Genomic DNA, 18,111 nt, shown 5'->3' on the forward strand with positions numbered 1-18,111 from the left:
GAAGGCATTTCTCGACGTCCTCAGAATATGGTTAGACGTCCAATTTCGAAGTCACTCTTGAGCGATCTGCCTGTCAGGAAGTTGAAAACCGCTACGTTTGCAGAGTGGCGGAGGAATAGGAGGATGGAAGGAAAAAATACCTCCGTGAACCTTTGAACCGTCTTCTCGAACTAGTCACGAGACTCTCTTGAACCGTCTTATTGAACTAGTCACAAGACTCGTATACTTCCTAATCGGAATTGGCTATCACACATACCGATGCAGACGACCCGGTTCACTATGGGATCGCGATAAAGTGATTCGTTTTGATAAAGAAAATAAAACGAACGGAAAACAAGGGAAGGGGAGAGAGGAGCACCACAGCACTCTTCTATGCTGCTAAAAGAGAGTCGTTTAGGTTTGTATCATTGTAGCCACAACTTTCCAGATTATGTGTGGTTAACCTTTAATCAATTTTTACAAAAATACAGCAACAAGTCAATATGCTCAAGTGTAGACTTTGTTTTTGGAATGTTTGTTTCGGTCGGGCGACATATGAAAGTTCTGCAGAGATCCTGTTTATTTTGTGCAGTGCTTTCCGCCGGACCGTGTGCGGGTGTCGGCTACAGTGGATGGTTTCCCAGAAGCATCGTAATACGGCTCTGTTCATCGATAAAACCTTCGCAGGAGCGTCGTTTAAATCTCCCGAGCTGTTTCTCTAAAACCGTCTTTACTAAAGTTGTACATGAGAACGCTCGTTATTTTACCGACTGCTTCAGACCACACGGAGAACGGTGCGTCGTAAGATACGTTTTTGTTCTCCCCTATACCACGTCAAATTATACACAGAAGATCTAGGCTAAACATAGAAAGACAGATACACACATTGATTCTGTGACCTCTGATAACTCAGTTGTGAAGTTGACTACAAATAGTTACTTCGTCTTTACAATTGTTACAAAAAAAATGTTTCAAATGAGAACCGAGAGGACTGCATTGCAAGATAAACAGCCTAAACTATGTAATTCAATAATATAGAAGTCAATTTCATGTTAATTAAATTGAGTTGTATTTTGTTAATTATAGGCCACAGTCAACATGTGCGCAATGATGTGACTAGACTTGATTCAGTACATTATAGGGTAAGCATTAAGCCGTATATCAATATTTGCATCCATAGGTGGTAATATCTTGCTAGAAGTTGATCCGTCGTCAGTATTGTGGAATAATTGTAATGTTAAAGTAAGAGTTGAATGGAGAAAGCTGAACCAGAGAGCAGCTCTACCTTTTTCCGATCCTATCAGTATCGACGGTTCACTCACCGTGGTGTTTCGGGAAACGCATGTTACACCTTCGGGCGGTTTTAGGAAAGATGTTAAAACACCCGTAAACCTATGTTACATCGGGAAAGCAGTGCCTGTGCTCTTGTGTAGTATTATTCCTTGTCCAAACATTGTAACCAGCAGAAATGGGCCAAATGTCACACTATTCCCTACATAGTGCACTACGTTTGACCAGAGCTCTATGGGCACTTTTCGAAAGTTGTGTCCTATGTAGGGAATAGGGTGCCATTTGGTACTCAAAAGTGTTTGACAGAAACATGTCACCAAAGCCATCTGGGAAAACTTAAATCTCTGTGTGTTCAGGGGCGGACTGGTCTTCTGACATTTTGGGCAAATGACTGATGGGCTGGTTCATTTTTAGCCCAGTGGGGCTGTCTAACTAGTTGTTTTTGTTGCTACAAATTATGTGTTAGAAATGTCTAGGCCGAATTCTGTTCCCAGTCCGCCTCCTTGCCTGTGTTGATATACTTTCTCTATAACAGGAACAGGAAAGAGAGAATAAGAGGCCAACTGTAGAACCATCATGTCATCTGTTCATTTCAATCCAGGGGCGGATTCCAAAGAAGTTAATGGGTAAGTTAACACACACACACACACACACACACACACACACACACACACACACACACACACACACACACACACACTGACTGTCAACCTTTACTGTCTTTTAATGAGTCATCTACAGAAGTAGCTACTGTTAGGAGACATTATTTTACAATGACATGCTGAGCAGTGAAGGATTGTGTCCCAAATGTTACTATGGGCCCTGGTCAAAAGGAGTGCACTATATAAGGAATAGGGTGCCATAGGGCTCTGGTCTAAAGTAGTGCACTATATAGGGAATAGGGTTCCATAGGGCTCTGGTCTAAAGTAGTGCACTATATATAGGGAATAGGGTTCCATAGGACTCTGGTCTAAAGGTGCCGTTTGGGACAAACTCTAGGAATGGTCAGTTAAGACTACTGTAGTGTTGTAAGTCACTCTGACATTCTGCTGATGTCATCAGCTATTTCCTGGTTTGAAAAAACTGGTCATCCGCTATTTGTCCTTAAGCTCGTCTCCTACCGCACGGAGACAGAGGATCGACAGGACAATATGAATTACTCTGTCACCTCTACTTCACATCACATTTTATTGGTCACATAACACATATTTAGCGGGTGTTGTGAAATGATTGTGTTCCTAGATCCAACAGTAATATCTAACTAAATGCTTGTGTTTGTAACTCCAACAGTGCAGTAATACCTAATGCTTGTGTTACTAGCTCCAACAGTGCAGTAATATCTAACTAAATGATTGTGTTTCTAGCTCCAACAGTGCAGTAATATCAAACTAAATGATTGTGTTTCTAGCTCCAACAGTAATATCTAACTAAATGCTTGTGTTCCTGGCTCCAACAGTGCAGTAGTATCTAACTAAATGCTTGTGTTTCTAGCTCCAACAGTGCAGTAATATCTAACTAAATGCTTGTGTTCCTGGCTCCAACAGTGCAGCAGTATCTAACTAAATGCTTGTGTTTCTAGCTCCAACAGTGCAGCAGTATCTAACTAAATGCTTGTGTTTCTAGCTCCAACAGTGCAGTAGTATCTAACTAAATGCTTGTGTTTCTAGCTCCAACAGTGCAGTAGTATCTAACTAAATGCTTGTGTTTCTAGCTCCAACAGTGCAGTAGTATCTAACTAAATGCTTGTGTTTCTAGCTCCAACAGTGCAGCAGTATCTAACTAAATGCTTGTGTTCCTGGCTCCAACAGTGCAGTAATACCTAACTAAATGCTTATGTTCCTAGCTCCAACAGTGCAGTAATACCTAATGCTTATGTTCCTAGCTCCAACAGTGCAGTAATACCTAATGCTTGTGTTCCTAGCTCCAACAGTGCAGTAATACCTAATGCTTATGTTCCTAGCTCCAACAGTACAGTAATACATAATGCTTATGTTCCTAGCTCCAACAGTGCAGTAATACCTAATGCTTGTGTTCCTAGCTCCAACAGTGCAGTAATACATAATGCTTGTGTTCCTAGCTCCAACAGTGCAGTAATACCTAATGCTTGTGTTCCTAGCTCCAACAGTGCAGTAATACATAATGCTTGTGTTCCTAGCTCCAACAGTGCAGTAATACCTAATGCTTGTGTTCCTAGCTCCAACAGTGCAGTAATACCTAATGCTTGTGTTTCTAGCTCCAACAGTGCAGTAATACCTAATGCTTGTGTTTCTAGCTCCAACAGTGCAGTAATACCTAATGCTTATGTTCCTAGCTCCAACAGTGCAGTAATACATCATGCTTGTGTTCCTAGCTCCAACAGTGCAGTAATACCTAATGCTTATGTTCCTAGCTCCAACAGTGCAGTAATACATAATGCTTGTGTTCCTAGCTCCAACAGTGCAGTAATACCTAATGCTTGTGTTCCTAGCTCCAACAGTGCAGTAATATATAATGCTTGTGTTTCTAGCTCCAACAGTGCAGTAATACCTAATGCTTATGTTCCTAGCTCCAACAGTGCAGTAATACATAATGCTTGTGTTCCTAGCTCCAACAGTGCAGTAATACCTAATGCTTATGTTCCTAGCTCCAACAGTGCAGTAATACATAATGCTTGTGTTCCTAGCTCCAACAGTGCAGTAATACATAATGCTTGTGTTCCTAGCTCCAACAGTGCAGTAATACATAATGCTTGTGTTCCTAGCTCCAACAGTGCAGTAATACATAATGCTTGTGTTCCTAGCTCCAACAGTGCAGTAATATCTAATGCTTGTGTTCCTAGCTCCAACAGTGCAGTAATACATAATGCTTGTGTTCCTAGCTCCAACAGTGCAGTAATACATAATGCTTGTGTTCCTAGCTCCAACAGTGCAGTAATACCTAATGCTTATGTTCCTAGCTCCAACAGTGCAGTAATACATAATGCTTGTGTTTCTAGCTCCAACAGTACAGTAATACATAATGCTTGTGTTTCTAGCTCCAACAGTACAGTAATACATAATGCTTGTGTTACTAGCTCCAACAGTGCAGTAATACCTAATGCTTGTGTTTCTAGCTCCAACAGTACAGTAATACATAATGCTTGTGTTTCTAGCTCCAACAGTACAGTAATACATAATGCTTGTGTTCCTAGCTCCAACAGTACAGTAATACATAATGCTTGTGTTTCTAGCTCCAACAGTACAGTAATACCTAATGCTTATGTTCCTAGCTCCAACAGTGCAGTAATACCTAATGCTTGTGTTCCTAGCTCCAACAGTACAGTAATACATAATGCTTGTGTTACTAGCTCCAACAGTACAGTAATACATAATGCTTGTGTTACTAGCTCCAACAGTACAGTAATACATAATGCTTGTGTTCCTAGCTCCAACAGTACAGTAATACATAATGCTTGTGTTACTAGCTCCAACAGTACAGTAATACATAATGCTTGTGTTTCTAGCTCCAACAGTACAGTAATACATAATGCTTGTGTTACTAGCTCCAACAGTACAGTAATACATAATGCTTGTGTTTCTAGCTCCAACAGTACAGTAATACCTAATGCTTATGTTACTAGCTCCAACAGTGCAGTAATACCTAATGCTTGTGTTCCTAGCTCCAACAGTACAGTAATACATAATGCTTATGTTCCTAGCTCCAACAGTGCAGTAATACCTAATGCTTGTGTTCCTAGCTCCAACAGTGCAGTAATACCTAATGCTTGTGTTCCTAGCTCCAACAGTACAGTAATACCTAATGCTTGTGTTCCTAGCTCCAACAGTACAGTAATACATAATGCTTATGTTCCTAGCTCCAACAGTGCAGTAATACCTAATGCTTGTGTTCCTAGCTCCAACAGTACAGTAATACATAATGCTTATGTTCCTAGCTCCAACAGTGCAGTAATACCTAATGCTTGTGTTCCTAGCTCCAACAGTGCAGTAATACCTAATGCTTGTGTTCCTAGCTCCAACAGTGCAGTAATACCTAATGCTTGTGTTCCTAGCTCCAACAGTACAGTAATACATAATGCTTATGTTCCTAGCTCCAACAGTGCAGTAATACCTAATGCTTGTGTTCCTAGCTCCAACAGTGCAGTAATACCTAATGCTTGTGTTCCTAGCTCCAACAGTACAGTAATACATAATGCTTATGTTTCTAGCTCCAACAGTGCAGTAATACCTAATGCTTGTGTTCCTAGCTCCAACAGTGCAGTAATACCTAATGCTTGTGTTCCTAGCTCCAACAGTACAGTAATATATAATGCTTGTGTTCCTAGCTCCAACAGTGCAGTAATACCTAATGCTTGTGTTCCTAGCTCCAACAGTGCAGTAATACCTAATGCTTGTGTTCCTAGCTCCAACAGTACAGTAATACATAATGCTTATGTTTCTAGCTCCAACAGTGCAGTAATACCTAATGCTTGTGTTCCTAGCTCCAACAGTACAGTAGCATGTTAAGTGTCTAAACATACTGTACATGGAAACGTAGCTTTAATTGGTGTTGATCTCTTTCCCCATCTGTCTCTCTTCTCTCTCTCCTCAATCCTCTCTTCTCTCGCTCTTCTCTTTCTCACTCCCACCCACCTCTGTCTCCCCTCTGTGTCTCTCCTCTGTGTCTCTCCTCTGTGTCTCTCCTCTGTGTCTCTCCTCTGTCTCCCCTCCCTCCTCTGTCTCAGTAGTGTAGAGAAGCTGGAGGAGGCTAAGGTGGAGATAGACGATGGGAAGGATAAGAGTGCTGAACCGGATACCATGTATCAGTAAGTACACACACACACACACACACACACACACTGTGCTGAACCTGGTGTACCAGAACCATTCCACCTCAAAAAGCACAACAAAGAGGAAATTGTTTCTGTCGTTAGAAACGGACACAATTAGAATTCCAGAAACATTATTTTGTTGAAATATAATTTGATCTCTGAGACGTATAACTAATTAATTGAACCCAAATTGGCCCTTTATTTTAATGTATAGGATTCATATAATCTTCAATAAATATCGTACCTAACATCTAATTTGGATTATAATTGCTTTTAACTGTTTTCATTGGCTTCCTCATGTCTTACTCATTGTTAGGAAGAATTATGGTCCAAATCGGATGTTATTTATTGAAGACTATATGAATTAAAATGGCCAATTTGGGTGCAATCAGTACTCGGAGAAATTAAGCTATCAAATTAAATTTCAACAAAATAATTTTTTGCAGGAATGTTTATCTTATGTGTTTCTAACAACAGAAACTATTTCAGAACAACGTGAGCTGGTGTCATGTTGAAATGACATGGAACGACCCACCAGTAAGTACCGCGGCTCCAATTACGACGCCACGCCACACAACGCCACACGACGCCACACGACGCCACACGTACCTCCAAATCTATAGAAATGCTGTTTCTGATGAAATAAATAAATTGTCAAAATTCGTTTTTCTTTCTTCCTCGTTCTACAGACATATTCGGACGACGATTACGCCTTTTGTCATGTCCTTCGGATTCCGGTAGGCCCCATTACTTAGTGATGATGATGATGATTCTCTCTCTCTCTGTCTCTGTATTCCAGTATGTTTGGTGTGGTACTGATCTCTGTGTCTCTGTATTCCAGTATGTTTGGTGTGGTACTGATCTCTGTGTCTCTGTATTCCAGTATGTTTGTTGTGATACTGATCTCTCTGTCTCTGTATTCCAGTATGTTTGGTGTGATACTGATCTCTCTGTCTCTGTATTCCAGTATGTTTGGTGTGATACTGATCTCTGTCTCTGTATTCCAGTATGTTTGTTGTGATACTGATCTCTCTGTCTCTGTATTCCAGTATGTTTGTTGTGATACTGATCTCTCTGTCTCTGTATTCCAGTATGTTTGTTGTGATACTGATCTCTCTCTCTGTATTCCAGTATGTTTGTTGTGATACTGATCTCTCTGTCTCTGTATTCCAGTATGTTTGGTGTGATACTGATCTCTCTGTCTCTGTATTCCAGTATGTTTGTTGTGATACTGATCTCTCTCTCTGTATTCCAGTATGTTTGGTGTGATACTGATCTCTCTGTCTCTGTATTCCAGTATGTTTGGTGTGATACTGATCTCTCTCTCTCTGTATTCCAGTATGTTTGGTGTGATACTGATCTCTCTGTCTCTGTATTCCAGTATGTTTGTTGTGATACTGATCTCTCTGTCTCTGTATTCCAGTATGTTTGGTGTGATACTGATCTCTCTGTCTCTGTATTCCAGTATGTTTGGTGTGATACTGATCTCTCTGTCTCTGTATTCCAGTATGTTTGGTGTGATACTGATCTCTCTGTCTCTGTATTCCAGTATGTTTGGTGTGATACTGATCTCTCTGTCTCTGTATTCCAGTATGTTTGGTGTGATACTGATCTCTCTGTCTCTGTATTCCAGTATGTTTGGTGTGATACTGATCTCTCTGTCTCTGTATTCCAGTATGTTTGGTGTGATACTGATCTCTCTGTCTCTGTATTCCAGTATGTTTGGTGTGATACTGATCTCTCTGTCTCTGTATTCCAGTATGTTTGGTGTGATACTGATCTCTCTGTCTCTGTATTCCAGTATGTTTGGTGTGATACTGATCTCTCTGTCTCTGTATTCCAGTATGTTTGGTGTGATACTGATCATAGTGGATATAGTGTTGGTGATAGTAGACCTGTCTCTGATGAAGCGGAGCAGAGATGTGGGGGACGCTCTAGAGACGGTCTCTCTCATCATCTCTCTGTTCTTCCTCACCGACGTACTGCTACGGGTCTATGTAGAGGGGTAAGCGAGAGTGTGTACAGTGTGTGTGTGTGTGTTCTCAGAGTACATGAAGTAAAAGTGAGACTAGGACCGAGAGAGCGCAGGTTGGAGACCCCCCTGAGTGAGGGAGAGCTGTGGACCTCTGCTGTCTATGATGAGCTGTTTAAACAGGAAGTAATGTGCAGGAAATGGTTCCAGGAAGTGGTTTGCCATTTACTGGGCAGTAGGCCTTCTTGGAACACAGTTCTATGATGATTCATCAATGTTAAACTCTTTGAAACAGCTGTGTACAGTGGTGGCCAAAGGTTTTGAGAATGACACGAATATAAATCTTCACAAAGTCTGCTGCCTCAGTTTGTATGATGGCAATTTGCATATACTCCAGAATGTTATGAAGAGTGATCAGATGACTTGCAAAATCCCTCATTACCATGCTAATGAACTGAATCCCCCAAAAAACATTTCTACTGCATTTCGGCCCTGTCACAAAAGGACCAGATGACATCATGGCAGTGATTTTTCTCGTTAACACAGGTGTGAGTGTTGACGAGGACAAGGCTGGAGATCACTCTGTCATGCTGATTGAGTTCGAATAACAGACTGGAAGCTTCAAAAGAAGGGTGGTGTTTGGAATCATTGATCTTCCTCTGTCAACCATGGTTACCTGCAAGGAAACACGTGCCGTCATCATTGCTTTGCACAAAAAGGGCTTCACAGGCAAGGTTATTGCTGCCAGTAAGATCGCACCTAAATCAACCATTTATCGGATCATCAAGAACTTCAAGGAGAGCGGTTCAATTGTTGTGAAGAAGGCTTCAGGGCGCCCAAGAAAGTCCAGCAAGCGCCAGGACCGTCTCCTAAAGTTGATTCAGCTGCGGGATCGGGGCACCAACAGTACAGAGCTTGCTCAGGAATGGCAGCAGGCAGGTGTGAGTGCATCTGCACGCACAGTGAGGCAAAGACTTTTGGAGGATGGCCTGGTGTCAAGAAGGGCAGCGAGAAGTGGCTTTTTTTCCAGGAAAAACATCAAGGACAGACTGATATTCTGCAGAAGGTACAGGGATTGGACTGCTGAGGACTGGGGTAAAGTCCTTTTCTCTGATGAATCCCCTTTCCGATTGTTTGGGGCATCCGGAAAAAAGCTTGTCCGGAGAAGACAAGGTGAGCGCTACCATCAGTCCTGTGTCATGCCAACCATAAAGCATCCTGAGACCATTCATGTGTGGGGTTGCTTCTCAGCCAAGGGAGTTGGCTCACTCACAATTTTGCCTAAGAACACAGCCATGAATAAAGAATAGTACCAACACATCCTTCGAGAGCAACTTCTCCCAACCATCCAGGAACAGTTTGGTGACGAACAATGCCTTTTCCAGCATGATGGAGCACCTTGCCATAAGGCAAAAGTGATAACCTAAGTGGCTCGGGGAACCAAACATCGATATTTTGGGTCCATGGCCAGGAAACTCCCCAGACCTTAATCCCATTGAGAACTTGTGGTCAATCCTCAAGAGGCGGGTGGACAAACAAAACCCCACAAATTCGGACAAACTCCAAGCATTGATTATGCAAGAATGGGCTGCCATCAGTCAGGATGTGGCCCAGAAGTTAATTGACAGCATGCCAGGGCGCATTGCAGAGGTCTTGAAAAAGAAGGGTCAACACTGCAAATATTGACTCTTTGCATCAACTTCATGTAATTGTCAATAAAAGCCTTTGACACATATGAAATGCTTGTAATTATACTTCAGTATTCCATAGTAACATCTGACAAAAATATCTAAAGACACTGAAGCAGCAAACTTTGTGGAAATACATTTTTGTGTCATTCATAAAACTCAGGCCCCCCTTCCAACATTGGGGAACACTTGCAGAGGACACTTTGTCCTGGGGTTGCGGAGGACACTTTGTCCTGGGGTTGCGGAGGGCACTTTGTCCTGGGGTTGCAGAGGACACTTTGTCCTGGGGTTGCAGAGGGCACTTTGTCCTGGGGTTGCAGAGGACACTTTGTCCTGGGGTTGCAGAGGACACTCTGTCCTGGGGTTGCAGAGGACACTCTGTCCTGGGGTTGCGGAGGACACTCTGTCCTGGGGTTGCGGAGGACACTTTGTCCTGGGGTTGCGGAGGACACTTTGTCCTGGGGTTGCGGAGGACACTTTGTCCTGGGGTTGCGGAGGACACTTTGTCCTGGGGTTGCGGAGGACACTTTGTCCTGGGGTTGCGGAGGGCAGTTTTAAAGCTCATCTTCTTGGAATTCTATACATTTTGCCATGTCTAATGTGTAATCATGTGATATTTGAGCGACTCGAACATTACTACAAAATATACGGGGCAAAAAAAAAAAAAAAACGTTGATCTGGACATTACTGACAAGTTAGAAATAGCTCTCCACGGTCTGTAATGACTGACATGACGAGAGGAATACTGATGATGCACGATCTAATATAGATATTGCACCTTGTCCATTCTACTGTTTTCAACTTTCAAGAGTAAAAGCCCCCCCCTGGCCAACCCCTTACGCCCCCCACAGTTGGGGAAGCACTGGTCGATCTGTCCGTGTGTGACTGACTGACTGTCTGTCTTTGTGTGTCTGACTGACTGTCCTGTGTGTTTCAGGTTCAAGGTGTACTTCAGTTCCAGACTGAATATCATAGATGCCTGTATCGTTGTCATCACCCTGGTTGTCACTATGATCTACACCTTCTCTGACCTGACAGGGGCCAGCCTCATACCCAGGTAGGTACAGGGCCCGGCCTCATACCCAGGTAGGTACAGGGCCCGGCCTCGTACCCAGGTAGGTACAGGGCCCGGCCTCGTACCCAGGTAGGTACAGGGCCCGGCCTCATACCCAGGTAGGTACAGGGCCCGGCCTCGTACCCAGGTAGGTACAGGGCCCGGCCTCGTACCCAGGTAGGTACAGGGCCCGGCCTCGTACCCAGGTAGGTACAGGGCCCGGCCTCGTACCCAGGTAGGTACAGGGCCCGGCCTCGTACCCAGGTAGGTACGGGGCCCGGCCTCGTACCCAGGTAGGTACAGGGGCCCGGCCTCGTACCCAGGTAGGTACAGGTGTGGGTGTAACTACAGGGGCCAGACTCACCCCAGGTTAACACACCGGACTGCATCTCTGCCTGACCCACGACCCTTTCACCCTCTTCAGTCCCGTCCCACCATCCAGTTTCCTCTTCCATGATTGTTTTGATACAGTACCAGTCAAAGGTTTGGACACACCTACTCATTTTAGGGTTTTTCTTTATTTTTACTATTTTCTACACTGTAGAATAAAAAAAATTGTTCAACAAATCAAAATATATTTGAGATTCTTCCAAGTAGCTACTCTATGCCTTGATGACAGCTTTGCTCACTCTAGGCATTCTCTCAACCAGCTTCATGAGGTAATCACCTGGAATGCATTTCAATAAACAGGTGTGCCTTAAGTTAATTTGTGGATTTTCTTTCCTCCTTAATGCGTTTGAGGTAATCAGTTGTGTTGTGACAAGGTAGGGTTGGTATAAAGAAGATAGCCCTATTTGGTAAAAGACCAAGTCCATATTATGGCAAGAACAGCTCAAATAAGCAAAGAGAAACGACAGTCCATTACTTTAAGACATGAAGGCCAGTCAATAAGGAACATTTCAAGAACTTTGAAAGTGCAGTCGCAAAAACCATCAAGCGCTAAGATGAAACTGGCTCTCATGAGGTCCACCACAGGACAGGAAGACCCAGAGTTACCTCTGCTGCAGAGGATACGTTCATTAGAGTTAACTGCACCTCAGAAATTGCAGCCCAAATAAATGCTTCTCAGAGTTCAAGTAACAGACACATCTCAACATCAACTGTTCAGAGGAGACTGCGTGAATCAGGCCTTCATAGTCGAATTGCTGCAAAGAAACCACTACTAAAGGACACCAATCAGAAGAAGAGACTTGCTTGGGCCAAGAAACATGAGCAATGGACATTAGACCGGTGGAAATCCGTCCTTTGGTCTGATGAGTACAAATTTGAGATTTTTAATTCCAACCGTTGTGTCTTTGTGAGACGCAGAGTAGGTGAACGGATGATCTCCACATGTGTGGTTCCCACCTTGAAGCATGGAGGAGGAGGAGAAGGTGTGGGGGTGCTTTGCTTGTGACACTGTCACTGATTGATTTAGAATTCAAGGCACACTTAACCAGCATGGCTACCACAGCATTCTGCAGCTATACTCCATCCCACCTGCTTTGCGTTTTGCTCTGTTTTTCAACAGGACAATGACCTAACGCACCTCCAGGCTGTGTAAGGTATATTTGACCTAGGAGAGAGGATGTGTACAAACGGAAGGAGAGTGATGCTGTGCTGCATCAGATGACCTGGCCTCCACAATCCCCCGATCTCAACCCAATTGAGAAGGTTAGGGATGAGTGAAAAGAAAAGCAGCCAACAAGTGCTCAGCGTATGTGGGAACTCCTTCAAGACTGTTGGAAAAGCATTCCAGGTGACGCTGGTTGAGAGTGTGCAAAGCTTTCATCAAGGCAAAGGGTTGCTACTTTGAAGAATCTAAAATATATTTTGATTTGTGTGACCCTTTTTTTTTGTATACAACATGATTCCATATGTGTTATTTTAGAGTTTTGATGTCTTTACTATTATTCTACAATGTAGAAAATAGTCAAAAGTAAAGGACGACCTTGAATGTGTAGGTGTGTCCAAACTTTTGACTGGTACTGCAGGTGTAGAATCCACCGTGCTTCTATACCTGCATTGCTTGCTGTTTGGGGGTTTTAGGCTGGGTTTCTGTACAGCACTTTGAGATATCAGCTGATGTACGAAGGGCTTTATAAATACATTTGATTTGATTTATATATAGATAGAAAGATGTATACTGTACTCTTACTCTTTTCAGGGTGGTGACGTTCCTGCGTTTTCTGAGGATTATAATCCTGGTCAGGGTCTTCAGATTAGCCTCCCAGAAGAAAGAACTGGAGAAGGTCACCAGGAGGATGGTGAGTTCATCTCCATGGCAACACAATGTTTTTGAGGTCATTTTTAATAAAAACCGTTTGGGGGTGGGGGTTTAAGTGCCTTGTTCAATGGCTATAGGCTGTACCTGAGAGGGGTCTGGTCACTCCTTCCACTGGCATCCCTGCGGTTTCAATCCCCTTTCCGTTGAAGCTTGCATCAATGCTTAAAAATATATACAAGCGGAGTACCGATCAGAGAAAGGATGTGTACAAACGGATATGGACCCGTGCTCCGACCCTCCCTCGCTCCGACCCTCCCTCGCTCCGACCCTCCCTCGCTCCGACCCTCCCGCGCTCCGACCCTCCCTCGCTCCGAGCCTCCCGCGCTCCGAGCCTCCCGCGCTCCGAGCCTCCCGCGCTCCGACCGTCCCGCGCTCCGAGCCTCCCGCGCTCTGAGCACGGTAGTATGCATTTTGAGAAACACCCAAAGTATCCATGATCCTCATATAACCTCTGACCCTCTGACCTCTCTCCTGTCAGGTGTCTGAGAACAAGCGTCGCTACCAGAAAGACGGCTTTGACCTGGATCTCACCTACGTCACAGGTTATATCTCACACACACACACACACACACACACACCTGACCCTGACCTACGTCACATTAAAGACTAGTGTTAGGAATGTATCATGAATGTTTATAGTATATTACATATGAGTGGCACTTTATAGCTCCTCATCCCTCTCCTCTTCTTCTTCTCCTCTCTCCCTCTTCTTCTCTCGTCCTCCATCTCTACTCCTCTCTCCAGATCGTGTCATTGCCATGTCGTTCCCTTCCTCTGGGAAACAAGCCCTCTACAGAAACCCCATCAGGGTAAGCCTTGTACAGAAACCCCATCAGGGTAAGCCTTGTACAGAAACCCCCGTCAGGGTAAGCCCTGTACAGAAACCCCCGTCAGGGTAGGCCCTGTACAGAAACCCCCGTCAGGGTAGGCCCTGTACAGAAACCCCCGTCAGGGTAAGCCCTGTACAGAAACCCCCGTCAGGGTAAGCCTTGTACATAAACCCCCGTCAGGGTAAGCCTTGTACAGAAACCCCCGTCAGGGTAAGCCTTGTACAGAAACCCCCGTCAGGGTAAGCCCTGTACAGAAACCCCCGTCAGGGAAACTGTTATGAGAATTTCTTTATCAATGTTCATAAACTTTAATGAATCTACTCAGTCTGCAACCCAGAGTTTGTAATGTTCTGGTTTAAATGAAACAGTCCCAGTTTACAATAGTCAAAATGTTTATTCACGAGAGCTCTATAAAATCAAAAGTGCAAACACAGTCTTTATAACACACACAAACAAGTTCAAATCTTAAACTATGCCTTGCTCAGACAGTCTGTGTTTTTCCACTACACAGATACATTGTTTAATCTGCAACATGTTTCATAATCTTCTGCAAGCCTTACACGGAACCCAAACAGGCTGTGCGTGTGCGCCACCGTGCGCTATCGTGCATAAATGTATTTTGCCCTCCCACACCAAACGCGATCACGACACGCAGGTTAAAATATCAAAACAAACTCTGAACCAATGACATTAATTTGGGGACAGGTCGAAAAGTGTGGTAATTTAGCTAGTTAGCTTGCACTTGCTAGCTAACGTTAATTAGTCCTATTTAGCTAGCTTGCTGTTGCTAGCTAATTTGTCCTGGGATATAAACATTGAGTTGTTATTTTACCTGAAATGCACAAGGATCTCTACTCCGACAATTTAATCCACACATAAAACGGTCAACCGAATCGTTTCTAGTCATCTCTCCTCCTTCCAGGCTTTGTCATCGTTTAAATGATATGGTGATCGCATCTAAACTTTCATAGTATTACCACGACAACCGGCAACAAAGTTCGTCTTTCAATCACCCACGAGGGTATAACCAATGAGGGCACGTGGGTACCTGCTTCTATAAACCAATGAGGAGATGGCACGTGGGTACCTGCTTCTATAAACCAATGAGGAGATGGCACGTGGGTACCTGCTTCTATAAACCAATGAGGAGATGAGAGAGGCAGGACTTGCAGCGCGATCTGCGTCAGAAATAGGAATGACATCTATTTTAGCCCTTGGCGTCGCAGACGCTCGTTGGCGCGCGCAAGCAGTGTGGGTGCAATAATTGAATAACATAGATTTCTAAATTTATTTTGCAACGCGCACGTGAGTGGTGTAGTCAGCCTGTAACAGTTTCTCCCCTCCACGGGTGGAGACAGAATGTCCTGTAAGGAACACAGTAGTACAACTTGTCTGTCGACATCTCCTCTTGTCATGTGTTTCACACTTGCACCCTGCTGACGTACTAAAAAGGAACAAAAGGTCCTTGTTCTAATTCTGACTAAAACTACACACTAATACATTTCATACAATTATATGGTTTCAGGGTGGAATATTTTTTTTGTCATTATCTTAACATTACCTTAAACATATAAATCATTTAGTCATTATCTTAACATTACCTTAAACATATAAATCATATGCATTTCTATTATATCAGTAACACACACTATAGTGGAGGTTCTGATATTGTCAATAGGGAACTTGACTCCTAAAGGTCAGTAATATCGCCTCTCTCCCTGATCCCCTCATGAGGTGGCTAGGTTCCTAGACACACACACACACACACACACACCATGACTCCTAAAGGTGGCCAGAGAGGATAAAGGGCCAGATATCAGTTAGTTGTTTTAGAGAATAACCAAATTATATAATATCTCTTCTCTCTTCTCTCTGTCAGGAAGTGGCCAGGTTCCTAGATGCCAAACATGAAGACCACTACAGAGTATACAACCTCTGCAGTAAGTACACACTACTTCCAGTCTACTACAGAGTATACAACCTCTGCAGTAAGTACACACTACTTCCAGTCTACTACAGAGTATACAACCTCTGCAGTAAGTACACACTACTTCCAGTCTACTACAGAGTATACAACCTCTGCAGTAAGTACACACTACTTCCAGTCTACTACAGAGTATACAACCTCTGCAGTAAGTACACACTACTTCCAGTCTACTACAGAGTATACAACCTCTGCAGTAAGTACACACTACTTCCAGTCTACTACAGAGTATACAACCTCTGCAGTAAGTACACACTACTTCCAGTCTACTACAGAGTATACAACCTCTGCAGTAAGTACACACTACTTCCAGTCTACTACAGAGTATACAACCTCTGCAGTAAGTACACACTACTTCCAGTCTACTACAGAGTATACAACCTCTGCAGTAAGTACACACTACTTCCAGTCTACTACAGAGTATACAACCTCTGCAGTAAGTACACACTACTTCCAGTCTACTACAGAGTATACAACCTCTGCAGTAAGTACACACTACTTCCAGTCTACTACAGAGTATACAACCTCTGCAGTAAGTACACACTACTTCCAGTCTACTACAGAGTATACAACCTCTGCAGTAAGTACACACTACTTCCAGTCTACTACGGAGTATACAACCTCTGCAGTAAGTACACACTACTTCCAGTCTACTACGGAGTATACAACCTCTGCAGTAAGTACACACTACTTCCAGTCTACTACGGAGTATACAACCTCTGCAGTAAGTACACACTACTTCCAGTCTACTACAGAGTATACAACCTCTGCAGTAAGTACACACTACTTCCAGTCTACTACAGAGTATACAACCTCTGCAGTAAGTACACACTACTTCCAGTCTACTACGGAGTATACAACCTCTGCAGTAAGTACACACTACTTCCAGTCTACTACGGAGTATACAACCTCTGCAGTAAGTACACACTACTTCCAGTCTACTACGGAGTATACAACCTCTGCAGTAAGTACACACTACTTCCAGTCTACTACAGAATATACAACCTCTGCAGTAAGTACACACTACTTCCAGTCTACTACAGAATATACAACCTCTGCAGTAAGTACACACTACTTCCAGTCTACTACAGAGTATACAACCTCTGCAGTAAGTACACACTACTTCCAGTCTACTACAGAGTATACAACCTCTGCAGTAAGTACACACTACTTCCAGTCTACTACAGAGTATACAACCTCTGCAGTAAGTACACACTACTTCCAGTCTACTACAGAGTATACAACCTCTGCAGTAAGTACACACTACTTCCAGTCTACTACAGAGTATACAACCTCTGCAGTAAGTACACACTACTTCCAGTCTACTACGGAGTATACAACCTCTGCAGTAAGTACACACTACTTCCAGTCTACTACGGAGTATACAACCTCTGCAGTAAGTACACACTACTTCCAGTCTACTACAGAGTATACAACCTCTGCAGTAAGTACACACTACTTCCAGTCTACTACAGAATATACAACCTCTGCAGTAAGTACACACTACTTCCAGTCTACTACAGAGTATACAACCTCTGCAGTAAGTACACACTACTTCCAGTCTACTACAGAGTATACAACCTCTGCAGTAAGTACACACTACTTCCAGTCTACTACAGAGTATACAACCTCTGCAGTAAGTACACACTACTTCCAGTCTACTACAGAGTATACAACCTCTGCAGTAAGTACACACTACTTCCAGTCTACTACAGAGTATACAACCTCTGCAGTAAGTACACACTACTTCCAGTCTACTACAGAGTATACAACCTCTGCAGTAAGTACACACTACTTCCAGTCTACTACAGAGTATACAACCTCTGCAGTAAGTACACACTACTTCCAGTCTACTACAGAGTATACAACCTCTGCAGTAAGTACACACTACTTCCAGTCTACTACAGAGTATACAACCTCTGCAGTAAGTACACACTACTTCCAGTCTACTACAGAGTATACAACCTCTGCAGTAAGTACACACTACTTCCAGTCTACTACAGAGTATACAACCTCTGCAGTAAGTACACACTACTTCCAGTCTACTACAGAGTATACAACCTCTGCAGTAAGTACACACTACTTCCAGTCTACTACAGAGTATACAACCTCTGCAGTAAGTACACACTACTTCCAGTCTACTACAGAGTATACAACCTCTGCAGTAAGTACACACTACTTCCAGTCTACTACAGAGTATACAACCTCTGCAGTAAGTACACACTACTTCCAGTCTACTACAGAGTATACAACCTCTGCAGT

At 43.4% G+C, this 18,111-nt stretch overlaps 1 protein-coding gene across 4 annotated transcripts in view; it reads left to right on the forward strand.

The window, feature by feature from the left end:
• The window catches only part of tpte (transmembrane phosphatase with tensin homology), a 44,424-nt gene continuing 26,313 nt past the window's right edge, over positions 1 to 18,111 (forward strand). Inside the window, exons 1-10 of one of the 4 annotated variants that reach the window (XM_071362888.1) lie at positions 1 to 397; positions 1,805 to 1,895; positions 5,969 to 6,049; positions 6,745 to 6,792; positions 7,899 to 8,060; positions 10,653 to 10,772; positions 12,916 to 13,015; positions 13,514 to 13,577; positions 13,780 to 13,844; positions 15,745 to 15,805. In XM_071362888.1, the coding sequence (XP_071218989.1) occupies positions 1,846 to 1,895; positions 5,969 to 6,049; positions 6,745 to 6,792; positions 7,899 to 8,060; positions 10,653 to 10,772; positions 12,916 to 13,015; positions 13,514 to 13,577; positions 13,780 to 13,844; positions 15,745 to 15,805 (751 nt within the window). In that variant the 5' untranslated portion in view covers positions 1 to 397; positions 1,805 to 1,845. Of the gene's footprint in view, positions 398 to 624; positions 774 to 1,804; positions 1,896 to 5,968; positions 6,050 to 6,744; positions 6,793 to 7,898; positions 8,061 to 10,652; positions 10,773 to 12,915; positions 13,016 to 13,513; positions 13,578 to 13,779; positions 13,845 to 15,744; positions 15,806 to 18,111 lie in introns of those variants that run through there. The other 3 variants (XM_071362892.1, XM_071362893.1, XM_071362889.1) reach the window with 3 other exon arrangements.

This window comes from Salvelinus alpinus, chromosome 24 (assembly GCF_045679555.1).
Source record: "Salvelinus alpinus chromosome 24, SLU_Salpinus.1, whole genome shotgun sequence".
In the NCBI taxonomy this organism is placed as follows: Eukaryota; Metazoa; Chordata; class Actinopteri; order Salmoniformes; family Salmonidae; genus Salvelinus; species Salvelinus alpinus.